Here is a 20547-nt window from a genome sequence, read left to right as displayed (position 1 = left end):
TTACAGTAAATTATAACAGCATAGTTGAAGTTAAAAAATTAGAATATATAACTAACACTAATGATTTTATTTATATTCCAGAACAGGACAGGTACAAACTAACAAAATCCTCCTTGTAATTTATACTCTTTCAGTCAACTCAATTCAACCCACATCAATATTTATTTCCTTAAAATGTGGTTTACTTTGAGTACAATAATGGAGAATGAGAGTTTCAGAGCATAAAATAAATAAAATGTTCGTGTGTACTTGTCCCTTATTAATTCTGCATACCTGTTTCTCATCAGTACCCTGTGAGGGTCTGTCTATGTGAGTTTCTCATAGCATCAATTTCAGACTCCAAAGCAGCAACTTCTTCATATTTTGTCTTATACATTTCCCTCTCTGCTGCTATAATCTCCATGTTTCTGGTTTTCTCCAGTAAAGCTAGATATGCTACTTCTATACTCGATAATTCATCTAGTCTCACTTTCATTCTATCACGTTCAATTCTTAAAATGTCTGATTCCTTTGCTCTAAAACGGAGTCTCTCCAGTTCTGTATCAATGTCAACATAATCTTGTAACTTCATTCTCAGCATATCCCTTTCTGCAATAAGATTATGAATATGTGCTACATTCAATTCCAATTCATGATAAGCAGCTTCAAGACCAGACAATTCGTTCAGCTTCAATTGCAGAGCATCACATTCACTTCTCACAATATTTAATCTTTCTTCTAGTGCTGCATTGTAAGCACCATGTTCTCTCAGACTTTCTAGTTCTGACTTCAACGCACCAAGTTGTGAATATGTGTCATCAGTCTGAACTCTCAATGCATCTCTTTCTTCCATCATGGCATCTCTCTCGCGTTTCAAGGAGTCCTTATCTTGTTCAAGAGCATCTCGCTCCTTCTTCATGGCTTCTAGTTCATCTATTAGACTAGGAATTCCAGTTTGACTAACAGAAGCTAAAGCAACTCTTTCCTTTAAATCATCTCTCTCTTTTTTTGTAGCTTCCAAATCACTTATTAGATAATTAAGTCTTTGTTCAGCATCAGAAGAATATGGCACTTTTCCAGAAATTATGCCATCAATGTCAATACCAATATGTTTAAGAGCTTCTAACTTCTGTCTTAACTTGTCACACTCTTCAGAACTTGCAGGGGGTGGTGGCACACGGCCAGAAACTATGCCATCAACATCAACACCAGCATGCTCAAGAGCTTCTCTCTTCTGTCTTAACTTCTCACTCTCCTCAGAACTTGCAGGTGGTGGCACAAGACCAGAAACTATGGCATCAACATCAACACCAGCATGCTCAAGAGCTTCTATCTTCTGTCTTAACTTCTCACCCTCCTCAGAAATTACAGGGGGTGGCACACGGCCAGAAACTACACCATCAACATCAATACCAATACGATTAAGAGCTTCTAACTTCTGTCTTAACTTGTCACACTCTTCAGAACTTGAAGGGGGTGGTGGCACACGGCCAGAAATTATATCATCAACAACAACACCAGGATGCTCAAGAGATTCTATCTTCTGTCTTAACTTCTCACTCTCCTCAGAACTTGCAGGTGGTGGCACAAGACCAGAAACTATGGCATCAACATCAACACCAGCATGCTCAAGAGCTTCTATCTTCTGTCTTAACTTCTCACCCTCCTCAGAAATTACAGGGGGTGGCACACGGCCAGAAACTACACCATCAACATCAATACCAATACGATTAAGAGCTTCTAACTTCTGTCTTAACTTGTCACACTCTTCAGAACTTGAAGGGGGTGGTGGCACACGGCCAGAAACTATACCATCAACATCAACACCAGGATGCTCAAGAGCTTCTATCTTCTGTCTTAACTTCTCACCCTCCTCAGAACTTATGGGTGGTGGCACATGACCAGAAACTATACCATCAACATCAACACCAGCATGCTTAAGAGTTTCTATCTTCTGTCTTAACTTCTCACCCTCCTCAGAACTTACAGGTGGTGGCACATGACCAGAAACTATACCATCAACATTAACACCAGCATGCTCAAGAGCTTCTATCTTCTGTCTTAACTTCTCATCCTCCTCAGAACTCGCAGGGGGTGGCACACGGCCAGAAATTACACCATCAACATCAATACCAATACGACTAAGAGCTTCTAACTTCTGTCTTAACTTGTCACACTCTTCAGAACTTGCAAGGGGTGACACATGGCCATAAACTATACCATCAACATCAACACCAGCATGCTCAAGAGCTTCTATCTTGTCTTAACTTCTCAGCCTCCTCACAACTTGCAGGGAGTGGCACACGACCAGAAAATATACTATCAACATCAACACCAGCATGCTCAAGAGCTTCTATCTTCTGTCTTAACTTCTCAGCCTCCTCACATCTTGCAGGGGGTGGTACACGACCAGAAACTATGCCATCAACATCAACACCAGCATGCTCAAGAGCTTTTATCTTCTGTCTTAATTTCTCACTCTCCTCAGAACTTGCAGGGGGAGGCACAAGGCCAGAAACTACACCATCAACATCAATACCAATACGATTAAGAGCTTCTATCTTTTGTCTTAACTTGTCACAATCCTCAGAACTTCCAGGGGTTGACACATGGCCTGAAACTATACCATCAACATCAACACCAGCAAGCTCAAGAGCTTCTATCTTCCCTTGTAACTCTTTGCATGCTTCAAGAGCGCCATTGGAACCCTGCACATGACCAGAAGCTATGCCGTCCACATCTATGCCAGCATTTTTAAGTGCTTCCAACTTCTGCTTTATTTGATTATATTCGGATGAAAATGTAGCACCATCACGGAGAGAGTCCAATTCTTTTCTTAATCTGTCAGCATCATCAGCAGTTCGTTTCAACGCAATCAATTTGTCTTCCATACCACTGTACAATTTCAATGTGTTTCTTAAGTCTTCAACTTCCAACATTAAGTTTTGTGATGTTTCTTCATCTTCTAATTCCTTTACCTTTTTCTGATATTTATCACGTTCCTTTTCCAAATCATCATACGTTCCGCCAAGAAGCTGTTTAAGACCAGTATTTTCACTCAGTAGTTTGTCTCTCTCATTCCTTATGCCTTCCAGTAACCTTAGTTCTCCTTCCAAATCAAAGATTCTATTCTTGAGTATAGCTTCATCCTGACTAATGCCACCCATCACCTCATCTTGTAACTGTTTTTTCTGTTTCTCTAGTATCTGATTCTCTTTTTTCAAGTCATTTACAAGTGATTCTAGCAATGCTGATTTTCCAGCCAACATATCTTTCTCTTCTTTAATGACTGCCATCTTTTTGCAGAATGCTTTTAGTTTCTCCAACTCTTGCTTAAGCAATACTAATTCTTCATCTGGAGAGATATCACTTTTTGTTATTTTATCCATCTCAACTTCGATAGCAGCAAGCTCATCTTTCATACCAAAGCCTGGTTTAGCTTCCAAAGCCTTCAGATGGGTCACTGCTTCTTCCTTCTCTTTCCTTAATCTGAGCTGTAAAGTATTTCAAAATTCACGTTGAAGAAACTCTAAACGTCAAAAGTTATATTTTTCCTTTCAAGATTAGGTACTATTACAACGAAACTATGACGCAGCATTATAAGAGGTTTCAATCTTATAATCATACCTTGTTCTGTAGTATATAGAGTGATTAGTCTCATCCTGTTTCCTTTGTTTGAATTTCAGCAATCACTTATCGTAGTGTCAAAATCAGAATTAAGTGAAATTATGTAGGGTGTATTATAGAAAATACTGTAAAACCTCCACATAGTCAACTGATGTAGGTCAGACAATGCAAGTCGGACTTTGAGATCTAAGACTGTGCTCAAGTGTTGGTCCAAATCACACTTGAGCTGATTAGCCTATCTGATGAGGTTTTCTTTCTGAAGTTTTCTCCAAATATAAGGCAAATATTAGATAATTCCACAGTGAATCCTCAGATACACATCATTATCACCATTTCCACAGAAAGTACAAAACAAGTCTTTGGTGCATCACGAACACAGAAAAATTTCCAAGTAAAAAATAAGGAAGACAAAAAATGCTGATAACAGAACTGGAAAATCGACATTCAGCTGTTTAAAGCCTTACGTATGTGTAACTTTTATATTCGTTCTTTCAGAATAATCAACAAACATGGCATTCATAACATCAACCAAGATATCTGAAGGTAATTTGGCACCTTAATTTGAATTAATGTTTTCATGACTGTTGTATTCCCTAAATAAAAAAGTTCGTGTGTTTAAATGAACTTGACTCTTTAGGCATACATAGATAATTAATTCAAGACTTTTCTTTAAAGCAGAGTGCACTGCGTTTTTTACATTTTGAAAAATCTTACATTGTGCAAGTAATATACCCATACGAAGGTAATATGGCCAGAAGAAACAAAATGGATTATTTTGGAAAGAAAAAAAAATTCTTGGGGATTAATAAAGTTTGGACTGAAAATAATGGTACTTGGATTCAAAAATATATTCCCACTAATAATTTGTGGCTAGGTCTATAAAACATTGCAATTTGAAAAAAAAAGATAAAATAATAATAATAATAATAATAATAATAATAATAATAATAATGACAAAGTTAACAAACACAAAGGAAAATCAATGGGTAGGTCTATATGCGTGACAAATAAATATGCCTTTGTGAGTCCAACACATTCCTCATGCATGTACACATCACAAATTGCATACAGTCGCATATCAGTGTGGCCATATTACCTGCATCCAGCATCTCTCGAAAAATCAGCTATTTTTCAGTTCAGTATGAATGCATTTTAAATAAGCACTATATGTATCTTACGAGCACTGAACAGTTATAAACTGTTAAATAGAAAATATAATTACCAATTCTTTGAAAGGAAATACAAGATAAACTTACCAACGGCAATATCATAACACCCTCTTAATCCATTGCCACAAATCAAATAAAGAAGGCCCGTGGAAGCAGTTGCGCTATTATCCACTAATGTTGATGATCATGTACAGTTCCTAACACGTGGTTCGACATATTGGCACTAATTTTGTCATATCAATTAGCTATCAATCAGCTATAGAACAATAATGTGACCATATTATCATTTTTTTTAGTTGGTTATTTAATGGTGCTGTATCAACTACTAGGTAATTTAGAGTCGATGAGATTGGTGATAACAAGATGATATTTGGCGAGATGAGGCCGAGGATTTGCCATAGATTACCTTGTATTCACATTACTGTTGGGGAAAACCTCGGAAAAAACCCACCCAGGTAATCAGCCCAAGCAGTGATCGAACCCGTGCCCGAATGCAACTTCAGACCGGCACGCAAGCGCCTTAACTTACTGAGCCACGCCAGTGGCTTGTGGCCATATTTGTACCTTGCCATAGTACATCATCAATGATGGAGTAGATTAAGGTTACTAGTTAATATTAGAAGAAGAATAAGATCCATAACAACAAATATATGTCAAGAAGTACTGTACATACATATGAAAACAGACTCTTCTTGTCTATGATCTCAACTAAGCACAATCTTGTTTGTTACAAGTTATTAAGACTGACTTATTGTGATATCATCTTGAGTTCTATTGATTTTAGTATAAAAGTCAGCAATGAAAATGTTATTTTCCTAACGTCCTATGGAACATTCTAGGACTGTAGAGTATTAGATACTATCATCAATGTTGGGATAAGTAACAGAGGTAGACATTGGTAGGTGTCTACAGAGCACAACTCTTCACACGTTTTGTCAATTTTTGACAGGCCATATATTGACTGCTTGCTTTGTCATTGTCCCAGTCACTGCTGCAGTGCACTGTCACGATCTGTCAGCAGGTGGAGACGTGTTTGGATGTGTTTTGATAAACATAGATAGGAGTACGTACCTCAGTTCTAGTTTCACTTTGGTTGAGTGTTGTTCATTTCTCTCATTTATGTGGTCAACAAAATATTCATTAAGGAAACACATATATCGTACATAAAGAATAAGAAGTCATGTAGTAAAAAAGAATGTCTTATATTTTGATAATGGCCCATGACTTTTATATTATTCGGGTTTATTTTGTTTCACTATTATTTCTTGTGAACAACAAAAATTTGAACGTAAATTTCCGTGTAGAAATAAAATACTAAATTTAACTGAGAGATTTAACATAACAGGTTCTTTGGTTAACCATAAAATAAGAAAAAAAACTCTGTGTGCTTACTGACTTAACAAAATAAGAGCTGCTTTCGAACATAGTCCCCAAAATGCCTAAGACATGTAGCATAGGAGGCAGAATTTTCTAAAGCTTGATCAAGGTGAGGAACAAAACTGTTGAAAATAAGGCTTTCATTAATTCCTGACATTCATGAACTACAACCTCAAGATTACAATCATAAAGTTAACTTTTGTAATTGGATGCTAGAAAAAGAAAAGAGCAAAGAAATTAATCCTAGATCGATTTTTTTTCTAATGGGACTTAATTTCATCTGAATGGCCACGTAATAACATATAACAACAGGTACTGGTTAAGAGAGAAGCCAACAATACTGAATGAGACTGTAAGATGCAATAATACCAGTGTAATGTATCATCGGTGTCCATAACATTTTTGGACTACTGTTTATGAAGGAAAAGACATTCTGGTTTTCTGGAAGAATTTTTTGATAAATTAACATGTTTTCAGCTCTTACAGCCAATGCATTCATGACGAATTGCGCTGAATATTTGAGAGCAAAATTATTAGCAAGAATTTGTGGCCTCCTTGTTCCCTAGGTCTCACACCTTGTAACTTTTACTTCTGAAGAATGCTACAATTCAAATTGTATACAACCAATTCTGCTTACGATAGAGAAACAAAGAAAAATTATTAGAACTGTTGCATGTGAACGACCATTTCTTAATCAGATATGAAATATGTGAGAAGGATGAGTACCGGTACCGAATGTTGTTGTGCTGTGCTTTAGACAAACTGGTTTTGTGCTAAAAATGAAATATCTAGACACCTCAATCAATAAAACATAAAATTGTATACTGTACGCTAGTCACATGCCCAGTTTAAGTAAAATATCATATTTCAATATAAGAGTCACTGACAGTTTGTAAGTCCTGCACTGTAGCATTGTAGTCTGAGACATAATGCCTAGGGTTTGCGTTACAGAATGTATGTTGGTTCGATTTCTCATGGGTGAGATGTGAATTTATAGCATTAATTTTTTGTATTTATAGCAAAATTTTAAAAAATAGTAGCATTACATAGCAGTAATTATTTTAAGTAATAGCATTTTATTAGCTAAAAAACCTATTTTGTTATTGTATGTTTTTGAGATGAAAAAATTAAATTAAGATGTATAAATGGTAATATATATATATACCTGATCAGTATTACAATGACCAGTTAAATAACTATAGTTTCAATTATGTTGCCCCCTCCCAAAAGAAAAAAAAAAACAAAACGAACAAAAACCATGAAAAAATACGCTTATATGTTGAGGACGACCAATTTTGCTGTAATAGTATGACATTGAATGAACATTCTTCAAATTCAACAGCAACCACCAATTATTGTAATTTAAATATCAATGATCAAAACATTACAAACAGCTAGTGACTCACTTCAACCTGTCTGGAAACGATATCCATGCCCACTTGAGAAAGTAACAGAGTTATCCTCTATAGTCCACATCCTCTGTAGCAGACGAAAACAAAGATGAATATTATGCATGCATTGTTCATGATATACCAGACTCCTCAAAAAAGAAATTCCAGGTCATTTCCTGAAGAACGAAACAGAAATTGAAAAATGTATTCAAAATGAAATTACAAGAAAGATTAAACATTCTTTGAAATCAGTCGTCTTTCACAAAAAGCGAGAAAAAGAAAGCAATTTATCGCAGTATAGGTAATTCGTTATCACGTGAAACAAAAATGCATTCATGTGCCATAGCTCATAGGAAGAACCTTATGGTGGGGGTAAGCAAGCCAGATAGCTTGCAAGTCGAAGTGCAGCAAGGGAGGGATGTTTCTCAGTCCACTTTTTCCTTCCCCTCACACACAGGTTAAGTTTCACAAGACACAGAGTGTCCTATAATATTTATTCCTAGCATTAATTCGCAATAATGAAACTGGCTTCAAAGAGTTACACGAAAGAATTGGACTTACAGTCATCTGTATAGACCCTGATAGTAATATCATTCAAGCCTATGAGAGAACCTGTGATTTTCATCAGAGGAATAGCAACTTCAAAATACCCAGTTGGATCAAGAATTTGGAGAAATAGCTATTCACAAAGCTAGAACTAACCTTCAATGTGACTGAGAGGCTTATAAGTCTGCCAGAAAGGATTTTAAATTTAAGATTAGGAAGTCAAAGAAGTAAGCTTGACGAAACTACTGTGAGATCAATGAATTGCCTCCTGCAGCAAGATTCCCCAAAGTCCTTTCCAAGAACCTGTCTTTTCCAAATTGTGAATTTGCCACTACAACTGAAGAGATGATAAAGCATCTGATGGAAGAGCATTTTTCTGGTCATGATGCTGAGCAAGCTGCAACGGAAACAGAGGATAGAAGAAGGCCATGACATGTGGTCTTCAAAACAATTTCTAAAATTGTATCCTATGAAGGGGTTAAATGGGTTATTTGTAGCTTGTTGTTTGGTCAACTGTCTGAGGACAGGTTTGAACCTTTAACATGACACCAGTAAGGCATCACCCATGAGGAAACTAAGCCAGGAGATAATGGAACAGGGTAGCCAGTTCCTTTCCCTCTCCATTACATACATCGCTGACTATTCTCAGCGATAAATGCTCAGCATTTGACGAGAACCAATTAAACATTGCTGCGGCGTTGTAGTGTTGCTGACTTGTGCAAGAGAGTGACATCTCACGTGAGAGGAAGGAGATGACCATTTTCCGAATCTGTTAACATTTATCATGTCGTAGTTCCTATGATAATCAATCCCACAGTAATTTTTATGACTGATAGATGTATGTGTAAGGGAAGCCTGGAAAAAAATTAGAAATCAAAATCTTTCTTAAAAAGAGAAAACAAAATAGTCACTTCTTGTTTAAAATAGACATTTGCATCTTGAAAAGTTGGTAAATAGCAAACTTTTTTATTTTTCTCTTTAGGTTGGGGGGGGGGGGTAAAGCGAGAGAAATGTTGAGAAAGAATGGAAATTGGTTTTAAAAGTTCATGCTCTTCAAAATCTTTATAGGTTTTCAAGTTACAGTGAGTTAAAAGGATGTTTTTGCTTGGCGAAAGACTCAAGATGCAATATTTTAAGAGAGACAGATTTCCGCAATATTATTAAAAAAAAAAAACTCGTAAACTCTAAATATCAATTGTCATGCGTGGCTGTTAACATAAAACACAACCTTTTGTTCCTCGTTTATTACTATTACTTGATTTAATCAATGGCATGGTGTAACAAAAATATTCCTTCACACGAACGAGAAATGATCTGCTTCTTGTGCAACAGATAATAAAATGAAGGGAGAATCATAAGAGTGCGTCTCTGTTTTATGTTTTCTTATAACTACGTATCTTATGTGATGCAGGCACTCTAAACAATAGCGCTCTTGTTCCAGAATATGTTAAGTTCTAACACTGTGCTATAGCCCATATCTTTATAATAATTGTAGAGGGAACAATGTGATATAAAATTACGGTTTTTTTTTTTTTCCAGGCATACTTAGAAATTCATTCTCATTATACCTAGAAAGCTATTGAATTTCGTAATTAAATAAATTCCCAACCACCAATGTCCCATTTGATAGTGATGCTCTTTTATTATGCAATACTGCGCTCCTCTGATTTGTGGGAGTTGTCAAGCCATTGTAGGTAATATGCAGGAGATTTGCTGCGGAGAATAGTAACATATTACACTGGTCAGACTTTAGATGTACACAAACAATTATTGTTCTTCCTCTGACACATTTCGTTAAGTGATATGTATTGCCTGATAATAGATGTACACATCGGCCAGAACAACAATCAGAGGTAATTCATAGTTTACTACGCTTTAAACGCCAGGTGAGGGAGGTTCATATGTGGCCCTTCTACAATAAGGACTGGGTATTATAATTAAACCAATTAAAAGAATATTCAGTTTCTGCATGGTTACAGGATATAATTCAGAAATCTTGGAGAAATGTAAGGGTCGTATTCTTACCAAAAAGGCAAGGAAAGGTGATTTTACCCAAGCTGAATCTATCAACCAATTAGCCTATCGTCTTTTATGTTAAGTCACTGGAAAAAATTGCTCGACAGAAATGCAAGAAGAAGTGCTCTGAAAGTGCAACTACTTCATCATAGACAATATGCCTTCCAGCATGTAAATCCACTGTTACTGCTCTTCATCACCTTATTTCAATGACTGAAGGAGCAGTTAATCAGGGTCACAGTGCTTTGGAAGTTTTTCTGGACGTTTAAGGAGTATTTGATAATACAGTAGAATCCCAATTATCCATACTATAACGGTCATGGGCAATCTGGATAAGCAAAAATCTGAATATACGGAGGGTGAGAGCGCTATGTAGTTTTTGATCTTGTAATCCTAAAGGGACAAAGGAAGGACCCAGTAATGTAGAGAGATGTTACTCACACGTACATAATAAATGAATTATTCGTAATAGAGTACAGTATGTAACTGACTTTTTAAAACTTTGTTATTGTTATCGTATATACAGAGTGATTCAGTGACTATGTTACAAACTTTTAGGGATGATAGAGGAGATATTTATGAATAACTTTCATATAGGAATCTCTGTCCAGAAACATCCCTTTTGGTAGTTACAAGTCTAGATATTATGTTAGTCAGTGTAACAAGCTAGAATTGAACTTAAGGCCATCCTTTTGAAGTTTGGTTGCAGACGACCTGTTTCTGCAAACGTTGGTGACTTTTCATAAACATGGGATAAGCTAGTTGGCTAGTTGGCATCGTAAATAATATTTTGACTCATTACACCTTGCACTGTATGTTCGAGCAGAGAGGGTTGGAATCTGGTCAGGGATGTGATCACCGTTACTGAAGTAAGTTAACTCTTTTGAACCATATAAATTTGCAGGTCCTGATTCCATCATACCTGCTTTGCTGCAACAGGGAATTGACTCACTGCAGTCTTTACTTTGCAGAATCTACAGGATCTGCCTAGCCTCTGGTTATGTTCCATTGGTTTGGAGACAACCAAAGTGACATTTATACCGAAACCTGAGGCCAAGGCATATTGTCCAATAAGTCTCTCCTCATTTTTTCTCAAAGCATTGGAGAGATTAGTGGATAGGCACATTAGGGATAAATTGTTGAAGGATTTTCCTTTACACAAGAACCAATTTGCCTATTTACCTGGTAAATCCACAGAAGCAGCACTTCATCATGTTGTTTGATCTATTGAGAAGGCGTTGGTTTTTAAGGAAACTGCCATTGGAGCATTTCTAGATATAGAAGAAGCATTTGATAAAAATTCATGCGAAGTGGTGTCAAAAGCCCTTCAAGAGCATGAAGTCCCAACACCAATTTGTAGATGGATTCACGTTATGCTAGAAAACAGGCAAATTACCATGTGCCTATTTGGGGAAACGCTAAAGGTGACTACAGCCAAGACTTGTCCTCAAGGTTATGTTCTTTCGACTTTGCTTTGGAACCTGGTTGTGCATGCCTTGTTGTGAGAACTCAATGGGGCTGGGTATTTTACTATTGGATTCGCAGATGATATTGCTGTGATCTTTAAAGGGAAATTTCCTAATACAGTTTTCGAAATGCTCCAAGTTGCACTGAGAAAGATTGAAGCCTGGTGCTTTCTGTTAATCCTAAAATAAAATGTTAGTGGTATCTTTAACTAGAATGAGGTCTAGAGGGAACTTAAAGGAACCTACTTTTTTTGGTGAAAGGATACCCTACACTTCACAAGTTTAGTATCTAGGACTCATCTTGAACAAGACATTGACTTGGAAAAAGCACTTAGATTACTTGCCAAGTCCTACAGGGTTTTTTGGACCTGTAGAAGAATGCTTGGTAAGACTTGGAGTCTGAAACCTAGGATTATGTATTGGATATACATCACTATGGTAAGACCTTTACTCTCTTATGCTGCACTTACGTGGTGGCCAAGAGTTAAATTAAGGAACTGTAGGACTAAACTTAAATTGCAAGGGGTGTTCTGCATAGCAATAATGGGAGCATTTACAACAACTCCAACTGCGGTAGTGGAAATGCTGATAGGACTCACCCCATTATTACACATCTGGGTTAAGGCTGAGGCCCTCATGGCATGTCACAGAATTTTCCACCAGACAACGGTGTTCAATAATGAACACTTGAATCATCTCAGACTCCCTTGGGACGACAATGTTTATTGCATTCTCAATATGAGAACTGACATTTTGGAACCAAGGATTTCGTTTGACAAATTCAATGTCACTTCAGAGTGCAGTGAATGGGAAAGTCAGGTTAGACCTGAGAACAATAAGGGTCCAGACTGGTATACTGATGGTTTCAAAACCAAGTCGGGAACTGGTGCTGGATTATTCGGAAATGGCACCAAGCTTTCTTTTAGCTTAGGTCAGTATGCTACAGTCTTTCAGGCTGAGATTTTTGCTATCTTAGCCAGTGTTAGGGAAAGTATTAGAAAGGGCTACAATCCTAGACACATTCTTATACTTTCAGATAGCCAAGCAGCACTTAAGGCGCTTGAGGCCCCCTTGGTTAAATCAAAACTGGTATTGCAGTGTCTTTTTTTTTTAATGGGTTATTTTAAGACGCTTTATCAACATCTAGGTTATTTAGCGTCTGAGTGATATGAAGGTGATCATGCCGGTGAAATGAGTCCGGGGTCCAGCACCGAAAGTTACCCAGCATTTGCTCGTATTGGGTTGAGGGAAAACCCTGGAAAAAACCTCAACCAGGTAACTTGCCCCGACTGGGATGGTATTGCAGTGTCGCGAGTCCCTCATCATACTGGCTGAACATAACACAGTTCAACTGAAATGGATGCCAGGACATGTAGGGATTCGCGGTAATGAAAGAGCACATGAGGCTGCTAAAAGGGAACTGAGATCCCATTTATAGGACCTGATCCTCTGCTGGGACTATCTTTAAGATCAGTTAAGCAGGTTACCAGGGACTGGGCTCTAAAGAAATACAAAAACTACAAAAAAAGACTGTAAACACTCAAAGGCCCTCATAAGAGATCTTAATAAAAACAGGTCAAGTGACCTGTTAAAATTGAGCAGGAAACAGCTCCGCTGGGCAGTTGGATTCCTTACAGGACACTGTGCCCTCAAGAAGAACTTGTACAGGATGGGACACAATATCAACCCAACCTGTACTCGTTGTTCACAGAGAGATGAATCTGTAACTCATCTACTGTGCAAATGTAATGCACCCGCTCATCAAAGAGCTCTCATCTTTGGGAAACATTTTCCAAAGCTTGATGAGTACAGAGCGGAATTTTAGGCCCTAAAAAGTGGCATTTTAGGTGCTATAAAATAAAAAATAGGCTTTTTTTTTTTTTGTAAAAGAATGTCACTGATATAAGAGTGTTTTTCATTCATCAATCACATTTCCATAATTTGCTTTACAATAGATGATCAGCACCTATTGTGGCTATTGTGTGTTGCTGACTGCTGTACTTACAAATGGTGCGAAAAAAGGGAGGGGTTGTTATCTGTCTTGGAATGTAAGAGAATGCTTATTCGAGTACAACCCAATGAGTGTGTGTTAAAGTGCTGACACACAGAGGAAGATATAATAATAATAATAATAATAATAATAATAATAATAATAATAATAATAATAATAATAATAATAATAATAATTTGTCCTGCAGGAGTTCTTTTACATGCCAGTAAATCTACTGACATGAGCCTGTCGCATTTAAGCACACTTAAATGCCATTGACCTGGGACGGGATCGAACCCGCCACCTCAAGCACAGAAGGCGAGCGCTATACCGACTACGTCACCCAGGCTAACTGAAAGTTGAAATTTTAGGATTGAAATGAGTAGCTTAATTCAAAGATGGACATCTGACCTCAACTGAAATTTAGATAACTGTGGTTTTTTATACAATTTTCATGCTCTTTCCAGTTATAGTGAAACCATATGCAAACTCTAACACTACATTTATAAAATAAATTGTGTTAAATATTACAAAGAACACTGTGAATTAAAAAATTGCCTCTAGATCAAAACTATGGAGATGACAGATGTCCGTCTTTGATATTAAGCTACTCAAATATTGTAACAATGAGAAGGGATGGCCCGAAGGTACTTCTCTATTGCGTTGTTCACTGCTAGGAAAGAGTTGTTGTTATCTGTCTTTGAATGTGAACGGTACAGGATGCTAAGAAAAACAGTAAACAATTACGAAAAATGGTGCAAAAATTTAAAAAACTTAAAATTAGGCACTAACGTCGAAATAGGCATTTTAGGTGCTATAAAACCCCTTTATTTATACCTTTATTTCCATGAAAAATGTAAATGTTAAATTTCAAGCCTGTATGTACCAAGGAAAAAAATAGGTGTTTGCTTAAATTCCGCTCTCTATTGATGAGCTATCAACTGTCCCAGTCTGTAGTTTGATTCAGTTCATTAAGAACATCAAACTATTGGACTAATGGGATATCATGACAGGGATGCACAATAGACCTTTTAGGTCGCAGTGCTAGGGCTGTTATAGCCCTACCCCTTTTAAATTCAATTCAATTCAATGTATAAATTTTGAAGCAAACCACCATGGTAGTCTACTGGCTAGAGCACTGGACTTATAATCCCATGGACCTGGGTTCAATCCTTGGCATACCTCCGATTTATAACTTGTGTTGGGCAAACCCATGGTCCAGGTAACACAGGGGTTTTCTCCAGGAGCATGAGTGAATGACGAATAGTCAAGTATCTTTAATTAGTTAAAAAAAATATATTTGGAGCACATATGCCAAATCGAACCTACTTACTTCCTGAATACAAGGTAGGAGAGGAAATAAATTTGAATGTTTAGATTAATACATAACATGGGGGAAAGATATTCCAAATGTACAAAGACTTCATAGCAGTAAATTTTGCTACTCTATGTTTTTATGTAAGTATCCAGTCCAATATTGGATACGTTTCTAAAGAAATTGAAGTGATTTGAGAACTACTACTGGCATATGAGAAAGAAATACTGAATATATTGTCCATTTAACGCCAACTACTAAATCAACAAATAACATGAATATGAGATTTTCATTTTCACATATACAAATATTAGTATACCTGGACTTTTTGCTGAGTTTGAAATTTGGTGTTAACTTCTGCCAATTCGTCCTTCAAATTTTTGTTTATAGACAATATTTCGTTTACATACTTCAGTTTTCTCATAGCTTCCTTCAGATACAAATCCTTTTCATCACAATCTTGCTGCAAAGCCTAAGTAACAATAAACAGAATAGTTCAGTTGCTTAATAATAGGAATGACAACCAACACATTTAAATATTGACATACACTTGTTTCAGCTGATAATTTTCAGTGCAACAGGAACGGTTTTGAACAATGTTCATTAACTTTGCGATTTTATTACAATGACTGATAACCCACCAATTTCAATCTATATGATCAAATAAATAAATGTACTTCTATAATGTGACTAGATAAGTTAGTATTTATTATGGCCACGAAAAATCTATTATTAACGAGCTGACCATAAGAATTATTCACAAACTTCAGGTTTCTCCTTAATTCTACAGTAAAATTCGAGTGAGGAGTAACACTGTTACAAATAGGAATTATAAATGTCTTATATGTACACAATTATATTACAACTACAGAATAGACTTTATATTTGAGAAAGCTTTGTTTAAAAATATTATAGCTGATTGTACTGAAGATTACTGAACACAAACTTACTTATAAATGTATTGCCCAACCTTTCGACTACATTATTCTAGTTCTGGTACAAATCCAGACTTATTACTAGTAACATCAGATATCCATCACGAAACCAAGAAAAAAATTATTGAAGACCCTGGATCTGGCCATAGAGTCATCAATGCTTCTATCCATCTCCACCAAAACCGAAGAAAAGAACCCTACAATAACAAAACAACATGGAACTTTAAGAAAGCGAATTGGAAACTTTTTACAACAGAACTCAACGAACACCTCAAGCTCAACACACCACTAATGGAAAATACAAACTCAGATAGATTGAACAAATATTTCTGTGAATCTAATCTTACAATTGCAAAAAGCACATTCCACGAGGTAAACTAAAAAAATACACCCCATTCTGGACAGAAAACCTGAATTTATTGAAACAAGATAGAGATAAAGCAAGAACCAAAGCAGAACATAGCAAAACACCAGAAGATACTCAAGATTGGAGGAAGAAGACTGCCATTCTTAAAAAAGCAATCATAACAGCAAAAAAGAACAGTTTTAATAAATTTATTGAAAATATTAATTCCAGAACTGATAACGCTAAAACATATAAATTTCTGAAGAATATTTCCAATACACAGGAAAATACTAGCCAACCTATTATTCATAATAACAAAACACTAACAGATAGCAGAGATATAGCAAATGCATTTAATAAACACTACTCAAACTCTCACAGACTACATCCCAATATCAAAAAAACTGTCAAATTTATCAAAAGAGAATTACATAAAAATAATAAAAACAATATTACTAGTACAAAACCTGAAATATTTCATCAAAATTTTACTTCCAAAGAATTAACTATAGCTATACAAAATTTTAAAACCAAGAAATCTTCTGGCCCCGACAACATTCATTCCGAATTTTTTAAACATCTGGGGGAAAAAGCCAAGTCTGTACTTTTATCCATTTTCAATTTATCATGGAACACCTCAATTCCTGCAGCTTGGAAAAAAGCAATCATTGTACCAATTCACAAAAAAAGGGAAACCTGCTCATGATGTTAATAGTTATCGACCAATAGCACTATTAAGCATGATAGCAAAAACCATGGAATCCATGATCTCCAACAGATTAACTTGGTATTTAGAATCCCAAAACCTTTTATCACCAAGACAAGCCAGCTTTCGACAACTACTCTCTACCAATGAACAAGTCATACACCTTGGCCAAGAAATAAAAGACAGTTTTAACAAGAAAGAAGATACCTTGGCAATATTTATTGACTTTCAGTTAGCATATGACTCTGTTTGGAGAAATAAATTATTACTAAAACTCCAGAAATTAGGTATCTCCAGCAATATGTTCAGATGGATATCAGAATTCCTTAGTCAAAGATTCATTGCCACTAAATTCAATAACTCACTTTCTAGTTACAGACAAACATATCGAGGTCTACCTCAGGGCGCTGTCCTCAGCATAACTTTATTCAATATTTATATAAATGACTTACCCTCCCTATTAGAGTAATCAAACATGAAAACAGCACTATTTGCAGATGGTATAGTTTTGTGGACTTCCGGATCTTACAGACATAGAGACAAAATTCAAAATTCTGCTCTTAAAGCTCTAAATCAACTACATGAATGGAATACATCAAATTTGATGACACTCAATTTAAGCAAAAGTAACTATCAAATATTTTCACGCGGTAAAAAAGAAAGAGAATTCAATATCCAATACAATGGCCAACACCTTCCTAAGACTTATGAATCCAAATATCTTGGAGTTATTTTCGATAGTAAGTTAACATGAAGCAACCATTTGAAATACATTTCTGAAAAAGCTCGTAAAAGATTCTCCCTTCTAAAAAGACTAGCAGGAAAGAAATGGGGATGCTCTAGAAATACTTTGAACACTACATACAAAATGTTTATACAGCCAGTGCTGACATACTGCGGAGAAATTTTAATTACTTCACCTTTCATAAACGACAATAGAAGAAAAAGCACTGATTCAATATGAAAAACTTATCAGATTACCAGGAAACAATTGGCATTCATACAGTCCTCTATGTAGATTGAAAACACAAAAAAAGTTTCATATCCATTGTTCAGGAATTAAAACAGAAAATCAATATCCCAAATTTAAAAGAAAACTTACAAATTAAACCAAACCCTTTAACTCTATTAAATATACAATATAATCTAAATTTAACAGAAGAAATACTGAAATCAGAAGTAAACACTGAAATACTGAAACAATTGTCTTTAGAGACAATTAATATTAGGTACCCTCCACAAAACTGGCTTCATTTATACACCGACGGATCCTTGATCTCCAGAGAACAAGGTGCTGGTGCAGGTGTTACGTGCTGTCTCTTCTCACTTTATAGATCTCTTGGATATGGAACAACAAGTTTTGATGGTGAAATCATTGCAATAAGTGAAAGTCTCAGGAATCTTCTATGCCACATCAATAAATTTAAGAATGCAGTTATATTGTCAGACTCCAAAGCAGCTATTCTATCTATAGTCTCTAAACACACACCTTCATCTCAAACAGCAGAAATAACTAAAATGCTCTCTCAATTAATATCATTCAATAAAAGAATTGTATTCCAATGGATACCATCCCATTGTGGAATCCTGGGAAACGAGAATGCGGATGCTTTAGCAAAGAAGGGCAGCACTGCTAATTATAGACCTGTTACTAAATCTACGTTTTACTCTGTGAAAAGATTTATTAAATCTACATACTTAGACTTTAACAAACAAAATTTGATAACACAATCTCAAGGGAAAAAATGGAACTCTCTGCATCAAAATCCACAGTTAATTCCCGATTTACCACGCTGCATTTAGATTGGCAACAGGCCATGATTGTTTGGCCAAACACCTGATAGAATTGGAATATATCAGTCCCCTAACTGCCCATTGTGCAACTCAAACCAAGAAATAGATTCGGAACACCTCAAAATCTGTGCTTCAGTGGCTGGCCATGATAATATCTTTGAAAAATATTGGAGTGCAAGAGGTCAAATGACTTTATTGTCAAATGCCTGGCATTAGAAAACAACAACAACAACAACAACAACCTTTCGACTACACAAAATTAACATAGAAAATAATTAAAAATAGACGACTATAAGGAAAAGAGTGACCCAGTATTGGGCTGACACACAAAAGTTCGCTATAACTCAATGAAAAGTTGCTCCTGATACTTGAGACTGCATGACTTCCTGTATTACACAACTTATCAACAGTGTCAACACTGCTTGACTAGTATCGCTATATTCAGTATTTTCGAGGCCAAAATTCTGTTCAACATAAGATTCGTTGTTTTGCTGCATTGTGGTGGGGTATAAGATCAGTTGAAATTGTCCTTTAAGTTTTATCTTTGTTTTAGTACCAACCCATAGCTATTGACTGTGTTAGTAAACAGTATTATTACATTTAAGTTTTACTTGCTCCTTAATTTTGCTGCAATCAGCTGAAATTGAAGACATTATTACAAAAACAGCCCTAGTCATTTTTGATGAAATTGAGTTAAGGACACATTTACTACTATTTTAAATGTTTATAGATTACAAAAATGACACATGCCAGGTGCAATAGCCACAAGGATAAACACTAGTTGTACGGAAACAGCTGACATGTGTTGTTATATTTATTTTTGTTTTCCTGAAAAATGATAATTTTGACAAGGGTTGTTTTTGTAATAATGTCTTCAATTGTTTTGATTAATAATGACTTGAGTTCCACCTTTGTCGTTCACCATAGACGCATGGTGTAAGGTCTCACGCCATGACAAAATTTTGTCATGAAATTTTGACCAGTGTATGGAAACATCATCATGAAAAATTTAAGAACCCTATTGAATAGCAGATTCTAGTATCGTGCACCAGCTATAATGGCTGGAAAGAAATCACTGTGCCAACCACAAGATACCCCAATAATGAGTGGATTACCATTTATCTATCCAGAAGCATGTGAACATGAGGCCAGTAGTTGGCTGGCTGGACTTGCTCCTGTGTGAGCTATAGCATTACTTACTTACAAATGGCTTTTAAGGAATCTGCAGGTTCATTGCCACCCTCATATAAGCCCGCCATCAATCTCTATCCTGAGCAAGATTAATCCAGTCTATCATCATATCCCACCTCCCTCAAATCCATTTTAATATTATCCTCTCATCAATGTCTTGGCCTTCCCAAAGGTCTTTTTCCCTCCGGTCTCTCAACTAACACTCTACATGAATTTATGGATTCGCTCATACGTACTACATGCCCTGCCCATCTCAAACGTCTGGATTTAATGTACCTAATTATGTCAGGTGAAGAATATAATGCGTTCAGTTCTGCGTTGTGTAACTTTCTCCATTCTCCTGTAACTTCATCCCTCTTAGCCCCAAATATTCTCCTAAGAACCTTATTCTCAAACACCCTTAATCTCTGTTCCTCTCTCAAAATGAGAATCCAAGTTTCACAACCATACAGAACAACTGGTAATACAGTAGCATGCAAATTAATCCGAACGTAATTACTTATGCAAAAACACTCAAATGGGATAAAAAAAGGATCTAAGACATACCTCAGTAATCTATGTGGCCTCCCTTGTTCCTAATAACAGCTCTGAGACGATTTGGCATGGATTCCACTAATTTCCCACAAATATTCTTCATTTCTTTATCGCGAAACCATACACCAATGAGGGCAGAAATCATCTTCTCCTTTGTAGAACAAT

At 36.1% G+C, this 20547-nt stretch overlaps 1 protein-coding gene across 13 annotated transcripts in view; it reads right to left on the bottom strand.

The window, feature by feature from the left end:
* LOC138698194 (A-kinase anchor protein 9-like) overlaps positions 1 to 20547 on the bottom strand; it is a 630353-nt gene that overhangs the window by 138624 nt on the left and 471182 nt on the right. For 11 of the 13 annotated variants that reach the window (XM_069823957.1, XM_069823964.1, XM_069823958.1 and 8 more), the window contains one exon: positions 15196 to 15348. The exons of the other annotated variants lie outside the window; for them this stretch is intronic. In XM_069823957.1, the coding sequence (XP_069680058.1) occupies positions 15196 to 15348 (153 nt within the window). The remainder of the gene's footprint in view (positions 1 to 15195; positions 15349 to 20547) is intronic. 13 annotated transcript variants of the gene reach the window in all.

Source organism: Periplaneta americana, chromosome 4 (genome assembly GCF_040183065.1).
Source record: "Periplaneta americana isolate PAMFEO1 chromosome 4, P.americana_PAMFEO1_priV1, whole genome shotgun sequence".
Lineage (NCBI taxonomy): Eukaryota > Metazoa > Arthropoda > Insecta > Blattodea > Blattidae > Periplaneta > Periplaneta americana.
The sequence above is the reverse complement of the archived record's forward strand: the minus strand, read 5'-3'. Positions and strand labels throughout refer to the sequence as shown.